Source organism: Hemiscyllium ocellatum, chromosome 12, assembly GCF_020745735.1.
Source record: "Hemiscyllium ocellatum isolate sHemOce1 chromosome 12, sHemOce1.pat.X.cur, whole genome shotgun sequence".
Taxonomy (NCBI): domain Eukaryota; kingdom Metazoa; phylum Chordata; class Chondrichthyes; order Orectolobiformes; family Hemiscylliidae; genus Hemiscyllium; species Hemiscyllium ocellatum.
The window spans coordinates 23,391,930-23,404,036 of NC_083412.1; the positions used below are offsets into that span (position 1 = coordinate 23,391,930).

Here is a 12,107-nt window from a genome sequence, read left to right on the forward strand (position 1 = left end):
TTTATCTTCAGTGTTATCTTTTCTCATCTAATTTTGGTCGTTAATATGACCCGTGACAATTCTAGTGCCCTTGTCACACATCCCTACTGTGTTCCCATTTATACTTTGTCCTACAGTGGGTTAACTTCCACCTGTGATTTCTTTCCCCTGCTTTTCCTTATTTCCACTCAAACTGATTCCAATCTAGTGCACCCATATCACAGAGTTTTGAAGAAGAGTCATACTGGATTGGAAACGTTAACTCTGTTTCTCTGTCCAGAAATCCTACCAGACACACAGAAACTACTGGTGAAACTCAGTGGATGTTTTAGATTTCCAGTATCTGCAGTGTTTTGCTTTCATTCATTGATTTCCTTTTGTGCTGTCTCCTCACCTGTGTTCAATAGGGTATTCAGATAAAGACCTTTAAGCTTTTTAACCATTATTACTCACGCTAATTCTAGTTTATACTACACTCTTCTGCCCATATTTTCTACCCCTCATTACTATCGCTGCATTTTCACTACCCCAGCACCTCCTCCTCTCGTTTGTTTTTTCCCCCCAGTTTTAAAACTCCCCTTCATAGGAACCCTCCTACCTACTGATTGGTTTAAATCCCTATCTGCAACCTTTGTTCTGCGAATCGCCATGACATCTGTCCCATCACATCTCTACGTATGGAGGAGCTTTCATCAAGATTTGACTTCAGTAATGTAAGGGGTGGGGAAGGATTGTTTAAAGTCCCGAGGCTTAAAGGTGCAAAACCGATGTAGCTACTAACTTTCACATTCCATAGATTAACAACTAGAATCATTCATTAATTAATACATAGTTTGTTATCAATTGTTTTCGTGGACTGCTCCTTGCTAACCCAATGCTAAACTGAGTTTTGCACTGGCGTGTGTTTTGGATGCAGGGTCCCTTTAATTAGGATTGTACCATCTCATGCACAGAAGAGGGTGTGTGGTTGGTTTCATTCAATTGCCGTCATTGCTGGCTCTTTGATTGTTTAACCCCTCGATATGACCAACTCGGTGTTATAGTAAAGTGAAGTCTCCCTGCATCTCTGCTGCCCAAGACTTTCCTGTTTTTCTTTTTAAATGAATGTACTGGGTTCTCTTTTCCCCCTTTCTGCTGTTGTCTGCTGAGCTGGGGCTGGTTGGCGCCATTCAGAGTGAGGAAGGATTGTCACAATTTGGGAGCTGCAACATTGTATCGCTGAATCGATACTGCATTGACATCAGGTCTGCCATGCCCAACAAGCGGAACACAAAGAAGGACTTGCACTCTAACCAGTGGGTCCTGTTAGCACAAGGTAATCAGAAAATGGCATGGGCCAAACATGGAGGTTTTAATCAGTTGTTGGCGCTCTTTCCTCAGAGCCTGGTTCTGAGTTCAAGTCCCACAACAAAGTTTTGGGCACAAAATTTCAGAGTGGGTGCTGCACTCCACTGTCAGAGCTGCAGTATTTTCGAGGTCCTGCGGGGGAACATAAATAAAACCTCAGCGCCACTATTTTGTAAAACAAAGGGAAGCAGGCACATTCTCCCCGGTGTCCTGTCCAATCTCTCTTAAAAACAGGTTTTCCAGTACTTCTCTCATTGCTGTGTATGAGATCTTGCTGTGTGGGAATTGGCTACCGAATTCTCTTCACTACAATAGTGACTACATTTCCAAAGTTGTTTCGTTAATCGTAAAGACCAGCTTGAGATGGGGAAGAGTACTGTATTAATGCAAATACTATCTGTATTTTCAGTTGGGAGATTTTTAGGAAGTGTGTTGGTTTGGTTTCCTCCTTTTTTTTGCTGTATGCAGTTAAAAACTCCTCATGTGCCAAGTCACTGCAGGTTACAGCATTAATTCTGACTGCTCTTCATAAAATATACAATCATAGACTCTGAAACAGTGTGAGGATCTAAGGGAGCGAATAGTACTTTTTCTTGTGATTAAGGAACTGAATATCCAACCTTGATCCAATATTCTCTGCCAGTGACTCAGGCAGGATGTTGAGGAAAGGGTTCATTCCTTTGAAACCGGGGAACTGAGAATTCAGGAAGATTTAACATTTCGTATTAAGTTTCTTGTGTACACTAAAAAGCTCCAAAGTGTGTTAATATATCTGAATACATTGATTTTACACATTGTGATATGTAGCTATTGAAATGTAGTTTCTCCTAAATATAGGTTTGCTCATAAATTCTAATGTATTTTAGAATTATAGGAATTAGATGTAAGTGCAACATGGGAAATGTATACAAATATAAGAAAGTGAATGTTTTCAGCAGAACAGAAATGTCTAAACAAAAGTGGCAAAATCAAGTTTAACAACAGTAGTGCTGTAAAGTATTGCATAAATTTAAAGTTTTACGACGAGCAAAGGCCTTCATCAGTTCCTGTGCAAACATGTGCCTGTGGCAGACTTCTGTCTTGTCAGATGATGGGCAAAAGTGAGGACTGCAGATGCTGGAAACCAGAGTTTAGGTCAGAGTGGTGCTGGAAAAGCACAGCAGGTCAGGCAGCATCCGAGGAGCAGGAAAATCGACATTTCGGGCAAAAGCCCTTCATCAGGAATAGAGGCAGGAAGCCTCCAGGGTGGAGAGATCAAGGTTTGTACTGGTCAACTCCATAAGCCTCTCCTAGTACGCAGCCATGCACAGTTTGGAATGCAAAGTGATGTAAGTTTCAACCGCCATTAAATACATTAGGGATGTGATTTTCAGAGGGAATGAATATTTAGTTCAATCTGTTCTTGGGAGGGCTGGAATTTATTGCCTATCCTTTAACTGCTCTTGAAAAGGTGTCAACCACCTTCAGTTGCTTCTTGTTAGCAGTTTAATACATTAGCTTACTTGGGAAGTTAATACCATATTGCCAATATTGCTGCAGTCATATATGTGAATTTTATTTTTATGTACATTTTACACAAAGTTGTAAAACCATCTTTTAGGAGCAACTGGCTGTTGTCAAATCTGAGCCGCTCTCATTTCCAAATCAGATTAATTCCTGCATAGTAAGTTGAATTTTTTGAGGAACGAACCAAGAAGATTGATGAGGGCAGAGTGGTTGACATTGTTTACTTGTACTTTAGTAAAGCCTTTGACAAGGTTTGCATGATAGATTGATTAGTAAAGTTAGATCACATGGGATTCAGAATGAGCTTGCCAATTGGATTCAAAATTTGCTTAATGGCAGGAGACAATGATGGTACAGGGTTATTTTTCAGAGTGGAGGCCGATGACCAGCAGTGTTCCACAGGGATTGGTGCTATGTCCACCTTTATCATTTATATAAATGATTTGGATGAGAATTTAGGAGTCATGGTTTGTAAGCTGGCGGATGACACCAAAATTGGTGCTATAGTTGACAGTGAAGGAAGTTATCTAAGATTACAAAGAGCTCTCGATCACTTGGGTCAATGGGCTGAAGAGTGGCAGATGGAATTTAATTTGGATAAATGGGAGGTGTTGCATTCTGTTCGAACAAACGAGGACAGGATTTGTACAATCAAAAGTAGGTTTCTGGGTAGTGTTCCCAGCCAGTCCCAAACAGCACCCTTCCATTGACACCCTCATCCGACATGCTGAACTGATCCTCACCCTTAACAACTTCTCCTTCCAATCCTCCCACTTTCTCCAAACCAAAGGGCTGGCCGTCGGACCCAGCTCTGCCTGCCTCTTCGTCAGGTACGTGGAACAGTCCATCTTCCATACCTACACCGGCAGTACTCCCCACCTTTTTCTCCGGTACATCGATGACTGTATCAGCGCCACCTCGTGCTCCCACGAGGAGGTTGAACAGTTCATCAACTTCACTAACACCTTTCACCCCAACCTTAAATTCACCTGGACCATTTCAAATACCTCCCTCCGCTTCCTGGACCTCTCCATCTCCAGCAACCGATTAACCACCAATATCTATTACAGTCTCATGGACCTGCATGTCTACCTAGACTGTATCTCCTCTCGCCCTCCTCTTGTAAAAATGCCATCACTTATTCCCAACTTGTCCACCTCTGCTGCATCTGTTCCCAGAATGACCAATTCCACCATAGAAATTCCCAGATGGCCTCCTTCTTCAAAGACCACAATTTCCCCCCCATGTAGTCGATGATGGTCTCCAGCACATCTCCTCCACTTACCGAACCTCCAACTTTGAACCCCACCCCTCCTAACAAAGAAAGCCGCCCCCCCCCCCCCCGTCCTCATTTCCACCCCACCAACCTCCATACACATTGCATCATCCTCTGCTACTTCCGCCACCTACAAACAGACCCCACCACCACGGATATATTTCCCTCCCCACCCCTATCAGCGTTCCAGAGAGACCATTCCCTCCGCCACTCCCTTGACAGATCCCCCCCCCCCACCCCCACCCAACAACCTCATCTCTGTCCAAGTCCCCAACAGTGCCTTCCACATCCTTTCGGTGGCTCAGTGGTTAGCTCTGCTGCCTCACAGTGCCAGAGACTCGGGTTCAATTCCCGCCTCAGGCAACAGTCTGTGTGGAGTTTGCACATTCTCCCCTTGTCTGCGCGGGTTTCTTCCGGATGCTCCGATTCCTTCCCACAGTCCAAAAATGTGCTGGTCAGATGAATTGGCCATGCTAAATTGCCTGTAGTGTTAGGTAAAGGGGTAAATGTAGGGGGAATGGGTCTGGGTGGGTTGCTGTTCGGAGGGTCGGTGTGGACTTCTTGGGCCGAAGGTCCTGTTTCCGCACTGTAGGTGATCTAATCTAATCTAATCCGACAGAAATTTACCTGTACCTCCACAACTATCATCTACTATATCCGTTGCACCCAATGTGGTCTCCTCTACATCGGGGAGACAGGACACCAACTTGCGAATCATTCAAAGAACATTAAATGAATTGAATTTGTTGTCACGTGTACCAAGGCACAGAGAAAAGCTTTGTCTTGCGAGCGATAAAGGCAGATCACAGAGTTAAATAACATAGATAAGTAAATAATAGGTAAACAGTGGGAAAAACAAAAACACAGGTACAGGCGAGTGTTCAGAGTTTGTGAGTCCATTCAGGATTCTAACAATAGTAGGGTAGAAACTGTTTCGAAACCGGCTGGTGCATGTGTTCAGGCTTCTGTATCTTCTCCCGAATAATAGAGGTTGTAGAAAAATATTGCCAGGGTGGGATGGATCTTTGAGAATGCTGGCGGCCTTTCCTTGACAACGGGCCCGGTAGATGGATCCTGTAGATGGGAGGTTGGCCTTTGTGATTGTCTAGGCCGAGTTAACCACTCTCTGTAACTGTCTCCGATCTTGAATGGTACAGTTCTCATACCAGACAGTGATATATCCAGACAGAATGCTCTTGACGACACACCTATAAAAGTTGGCTAGGGTATTTGCCGTCATGCCAAATTTTCTCAGCTGCCTGAGGAAGAAGAGACATTGTTGGGCCTTTGTAACCAGTGCATCCACATGAAGAGTCCAAGAAAGCTTGTTGTGGGTCACCGCTCCCAGGAACTTGACACTCTCCACTCATTCTAACTCTGCGCTGTTAATGTGTAGGGGGGGGAAAATGAGTAAAATCCCGCCAAAAGTCAATAGTGAGTTCCTTGGTTTTGCCGTCATTGCAAGCTAGGTTGTTCTCAGTGCACCATTTTTTCAGGTCTTCCACCTCCCGTGTGTAGTCTGTTTCATCGCCATCTGAGATTTGACTGACTATGGTGGTGTCATCAGTGAACTTGTAAATGGCATTAGTCTGGTATTTGGTGACGCAGTCATGGGTATACAGTAGGGGGCTGAGTACACACCCCTGGGGGGCTCCAGTGTTGATTGTTAGTGAGGATGAAATATTGTCCCCAACCTTCACTGATTGTGGCCTGTGGGTCAGGAAACTGAGGATCCAGTTGCAGAGAGTGAGGCTTAGTCCGAGATTCTGGGACACCCGCACCAAGCCGCTCCACTGCCCTGTGGCTATACACTTCAATTCCCCCTCCCACTCTGCCAAGGACATGCAGGTCCTGGGCCTCCTCTGTTGCCAAACTCTAACCACCTGATACCTGGAGGAAGAACGCCTCATCTTCCACCTTGGGATACTGCAACCCCACGGGATTAATGTCGATTTCGCTATTTTCCTCATTTTCCCTCCCCCCAGTTTATCCCAATCCTAAGCTTCCAACTCAGCACCACCCTCTTGACCTGTTCATGTCTTTCCCATCTATGTATCGCATTCTCAGTAACCTTCCCCACCCAACCCCACCACCCTCCCATTTATCTCTCCACTCCCGGCCTACAAGCCTCATTTCTGATGAAGGGCTTTTGCCCGAAATGTCAATTCTGCTGCTCCTCGGATGCTGCCTGATCATGCTCTCGACTCTGGGTAGTGCTGTAGAGCAGAGAGACATAGGGGGTTCAGGTACATAATTTTTTGAAGTTTGCATATAGATAGGGTGGTTAAGAAGGCATTTAGCATGCTTTCCTTCATTGCTCAGACCTTGAATAAAGGAGCTGGGACATTACATTGAGGTTGTACAGGATGTTGGTTGGGCCTCTTCTGGAGTACTGTGTTGAGTTCTGGTCTCCAGTTATAAGAAGAATGTTAAGCTGAAGAATGTTCAAAAATGTTTTACTAGAGTATTGTGGGGAATGGGGGCTTTGAGTTATAAGGAGAGGCTGGATAGGCTGGTGCTTTTTTCAATGGGGCCATAGGTGGTTAAGAGCTGACCTTAATGGAGGTTTATGAAATCATAAGTGGTTATAGATAAGACGAATGGCAGGTGTCTTTACCCTTGTGTGAAGGATTTCAAAATTAGAGGGTCATACTTTTAAGGTGAGAGGAGAAAGATTTAAAAAGACATGAGGGATAACATTTTTGCACAGTCGTTCATGTATAGAATGAACTTCCAGAAGAAGCGATGTAACTGTATCCATATCGAATGTTTAAAAGACATGTAGGTAAGTTCATGAATGAGAGGGGTTTTGGAGGGATATAGGCCAGGTGCAGGCAGGTAGGATGAGTTTAGTTTGGGATTATGGTTGGCATGGATTGTTAAGAGTGAAGGGTCTGTTTCTGTGCTGTATAATTCTATAAATCCACTCAATACGTCTTCAGCAGGCCTGTCTCATTGTTTTCTGATCATGCTGATCGTATTTTGATCTTGTTGCTCCTGTCTTGCTCTACAGGAAGCAACTACCACTGTTTTAATTTCATAAATTCACATGCAGAGGGAGTGCTGTACAACCAGTCAAAAGCTGGTACTGATATTTTGCCAGAATGGATGTCTCTATTCTGGGTTAGCCCACAAACTGACCTATGGAACAGATGACTCCTGTGCATCAGTTGGAGACATTCTGGTGAGATTGTTTAATAATGGGTCTCTGCTGACTGTAAGAACACACAAAAACCTGTCTCCTATGAGGAATCCCATAATGTGCCACACTTGGGAGATCTTCACATGGTTCACTCTATTTGTCCTGAGTGAAGTTGAGCTGTGCATGCCAGCACAGTCACAGGTTTGACCTGTCATCTTTGGTTGGTCAGTTGAGGTTTGGATGCCAATGTGAGGTGACTGTCCCTAGATCCTTGTCCACGTTTTTTCCATTTTTGAATCTCTGTGTGGGGATTTGTTGAAGGTGGAGTTGATCTTGATTGCGGTGACCTTTGTGGCAGATTGCCTGCTGACACATTGAGACTGTCACATGAACACAGTCACTGGGGCCTGATCCCAGACAGAGACTGGGAGACTGTGCTTCTCAACATGACCTTGTGACTTGTGATGTTCTTTCTAATTGTAAATCTCACTTCTGCTATTCAGCCTCGTTAACGATAACTTTATACGACCAGAGGTTTTAAATTAACATCTCACCTTACAGTATCTTCCCTTACCACCTTTTCATTTGTTTGAATTCTGGTGGTTCACCTTTAGTACGTGAAATATGCACTATTGATGAACCACACTTGATGAAATATGCATCAGCATGAGACCAGCTGTCTGCTGGCGTTTTACTCTGTTCATGCAAGTGCCGAAATTGAGGGAAGACATGAGCATTTCTCTTTGTTGGAATGCTCTTGGATACTGTGGTATTCAAACCGTAGCTTCCTATTGCTAGGGAATCACCGAGCCAAACATCACAGGAGAGCACAGGATCCAAAATTGGCTTGGAGACAGTGGGTGGTGTTAGAAGGCTGTATGTGTGACTGGAGCCCTATGTGCAGTGGTATGCAGCAGGGGTCACTGTAGGTCCGTGATTGTGACATTCATCAGTGATGTAGGTGAGAATGTGGAGGGTGGTGGTATATGGTAAATTTATGGATGATACAGGATTAGCTGGATGGGTGATGGTGAGGTGGAAGGTGTTAGATTATAGGAAGGTATAAATAGATTAGGCAGATAGTAGCAGATGGAGCTTAAACCTGATGGGTGTGAGGTGGAAGAGGGAGCAAGACATTAGGAAGCTCAGAGGGATCTTGGAGTGTTTGTCCACAAATGTCTGCAAGTGTTAGGACTGGTTGGTAGTGTAGTTAGGAAGGCATACAGGACACTTGCCTTTATCAGGCATGGCATAGATTATAAGAGCAGGAAGGTCATGTCAGAACTGTACAGAACCCTGGTTAGGCTACAGTTGGAGAACTGTGTGTTTTTGGTCCCTGCACTTTAGGAAGGATTTGATTGTATGCAGTGGGTGCAGAGGAGCTTCAACAGGATGTTACCAGAGTGGAGCCTTTCAGCGATGAAGAGAGGCTGGATAAGCTCAGGTTGTTTTTCTTGGAGCAGGGAAGGTTGGAGGTGAACCTGATAGATGTGGATAAGATTACAAGGAGCAGGTGAATAGAAAGCAGCTGTTCCTCTTAGTTGAAGGGTCAGCAACAAGGAGCCATGATTATAAAAGGAATGGCAGGAGATTTAGAGGGTATTTCAGGAGAAGAAATTTCACCCAGAGGCTGGTATGAATCTTGAATGTCCTACCCAAGAGGGAAATTGAGGTGGGAAACCTCACAATGTTTTAAAAAAGTACTTGGATGAGCACTTAACTTATCATAACATTTGAATCAATGGGCCTAGTGTGAGAGAGTGGGCCAGTGTAGGTAGTAGGCCATACAGACTTGATGAGCTGAAGGACCTCTTCTGTACTGTATGATTCTATAACTATCTGACCTATAATGGCTATGCTTGTGTTTTTTTTAAGTAAAGCTATCCCATCAGTATCAGTTTCATTTCCCAGATCATTTCCTTTGGTCATGAAGTTATTTTCTCCCTGTCTACATATATAACTCCCTTTTGAAATTTGCTATTGCATCTCTTGCCACCACTTTTTCAGCAGTACGTTCTGGGCTTAGTAACTTGCGGTGTAAAAACAAGTTCCTCTCATCTTCTCTCTGGTCCTTCAGAATTTCTTCTGTCAAACCCACTTGGTAATTTTGAATGTCTTTATTTGATCTCCTTTCAATGTTCGCTAATGTATGGAAAACAATTTTCAGCTTCTCCACAATCTGCACAGAACTGGTCCCTCATCACTGGTGCCATCCTGGGGAATCTCCTTTGCATTGTTTTTATTGCCCAAGACTTGGAATCAAGACTAATGGCAGTGCTTCTTTCTTAGGTGGTCTAGTGGTTTCTGTGACATTTGTTTGCTGTGTTAAGGATGCTATGCAAATGCAATTATTGTGAATTTAAGCTGTAAGTTGGGACACTCATACCATTGCAAGGCACCTATGACATACCTCAGAGGAGCTTTTGTGCACCGGGTCATTTCCTGAGTGACAGGATTGTTTTATATTAAGATGCAGTCCAAAGTGCGTTGCATCAACTCTGTGATAATAGAAATCCAATCCTGGGCAAGGTTATATCATGGTTTTCTCTGCGCAGCGAAACAGGTTGAACATGCTGACCAATTTAGCTGTAGAGGACTGGTCATTTTTCAGAGGTGAAGCCAAAGTGTGAAGATGGTGTATATAGAATGCTTTTGACATTTGTTCTGTTTACTGGACTGATTTCTATTCATTTCTTTTCTACCCCAACCTTCCTGTTTCAGAGTCTGTCATTGATGTACCAGACAAGGCTGTCTGTGGACCTGTTTTCACCCGGCTAAGGAATCCCAAAACAGGCAAGTGTGTTATTTACGTGATCAGGTGTCACCTATGGTATATGTCAGAGGTGCTGGTAATGGTTTGTTGGATATGATTGAGCTAGATGGATGCTAAGTTATCTCTGATGAATAAGGAAACCCAACCACCTGGTACATGCAGTGTAATCCGGTGCTGGGCATGTTGGAGCCAGTGTACTGTAGTACTGTCAGTTACTGACAATTTATTTGTAACTACACTTTAAACAGTTCTTTTTCCCAAAAGGCTGTGGATGGCAATTGTAGCTTTCAGTCTGAGATTGTTACATCTTTTGTTGGTTACGGGTAATGAGGAAAAAGGAGCCAAGTTGAGTAAATGGGGTGAGTTATAGATCAGCGATGATCTGCGTGGTGAGTGGTTGGCCTACTCCTGTCCCTATTAGGCCATCATATATTGCATAGAATTTACAGCACAACGCAAGCCGTTCAGCTGAACTGGTCCTTAATTCGCCACACAGCCCTCCCATCCCTCTTCATCAAAGCCTATCAGCATGTCTTTTGATTTCTTTCTCCCACACATTTACCCAGCTTCCTTTAAATACTTCTATCAACAAATCATATTTGTGGGACCTTTACCTTCCAAAGTTTTCTGCCCAAAGGCAGGGACCGACCGCCAGTGCCACAACCACCACCATGACCAGGTTGATGAGGCAGGTCTTATTGATGAGAGGGAGAGGGAGAGAGATTGAGAGTCCTTCATGCTAACCTTAACTGGAGTGGGAATAGCACCCATTCTGCATCACAAATCAACCAAACAGCCAAATGGCCCCATAATTTGTACCAAATAACAGGTACAGGTTGGTTATTTGGATAGTGAATCAAACAGATAACTGTCCAGTATAGAAGCAAAACACTGCAAATGCTGCAAATCTGATGAAAACTCATCAGCCTGAAATGTTAACCCAGTTTCTCTGGCTCTGTATTTCTCAATAAATTTCACTAGTAAAGTATCTATTGACTTTGGGTTTAAAATTATTATTGAGTTCACGTTTGTGGTTATAAGAGAGTTCAATGCAGCTACCGATCTTTGTGTTAAATGTATTTACTGATTTATCTCATGAATGGCCTGACTGATTTTTATGGGTCTATTACAATCCTGCATCACCCTTATCCCCCTAACCCTGCAAATTATCCTGTTGCCTGTGGAAATCAAATTCCCTTTTGGAAGTTCCATTTGAATTATCTTCCCCTGCCCTTTCAGGCAGTGCATTTTAAAGCATAACAATTCTCTGTCTGAAAAAAATTCTCAATTGGCATTGGAACTTAGGCAGAGTTATCTTAAAACTGTATGTGGGTTGAATTACCTGTACATTAAAATTGCTTGGTATTTCTAATCTCTCACACTGTTGTTTATAATTGTAGAATGGACTTACATAATGTTAATTATTCCCCCTCTTCTCCAGGCTCTGCTGCTTTGTACCTTTTTAATAGTGGTGCCAGTCAAGTGTATGAAGTGAAAGCTTTTGATGAAGAGTATCGTTCATGGTTTATTGGTCAGTCGGTTCAGCATGGTGAGTACTCTGGTTATTTGAGTGTCTTTGATATCATTCACTAATTTGTCACACTTAATAAACAGTGGCATGAAGTACGGGTACGCACTCCTTTATCCAAAACCCTCGGGGCCAGCTTGTTTTCGGAATTTGGAATTTTTCAGATTTCAGAATAAGTGACAGTTTAACGGTGAAATTAAAAAAAAGAACCGAACAGCGGACACACCAATGAGTACTACGGGCCCCTGAGACAGACTTGACACCTGCCAGTACTGGGGTCATGCCCCCACGTCGCATCAGAGTGATGTGGGTCAAGTGGATGTGGAATTGGATTAACTGTTTGCACACCAAACAACCTTGTTAATGAGGAAAAAATACTTCAGGAAAATATTTTCAGATTTCGGGACTTCGAGTAAAGAATTGTCTACCTGTATTTGTGAGATGAATTATTATAATTATTCACACTGATTGAATTTTTCTTCTTGTGATATGTTTTTCAGTTCTGAAGAAGACCCTTCTTATTAAACTCCGTTAACTCTATTGCTCTTGCCACTAA

General features: G+C 43.3%; 1 protein-coding gene across 2 annotated transcripts in view; it reads left to right on the top strand.

The window, feature by feature from the left end:
- Positions 1-1,051: 1,051 nt before the first annotated feature.
- The window catches only part of rnaseh2b (ribonuclease H2, subunit B), a 44,231-nt gene continuing 33,175 nt past the window's right edge, over positions 1,052-12,107 (top strand). For both annotated transcript variants that reach the window (XM_060832942.1, XM_060832940.1), the window contains exons 1-3: positions 1,052-1,294; positions 9,972-10,043; positions 11,465-11,572. In XM_060832942.1, the coding sequence (XP_060688925.1) occupies positions 1,084-1,294; positions 9,972-10,043; positions 11,465-11,572 (391 nt within the window). In that variant the 5' untranslated portion in view covers positions 1,052-1,083. The remainder of the gene's footprint in view (positions 1,295-9,971; positions 10,044-11,464; positions 11,573-12,107) is intronic.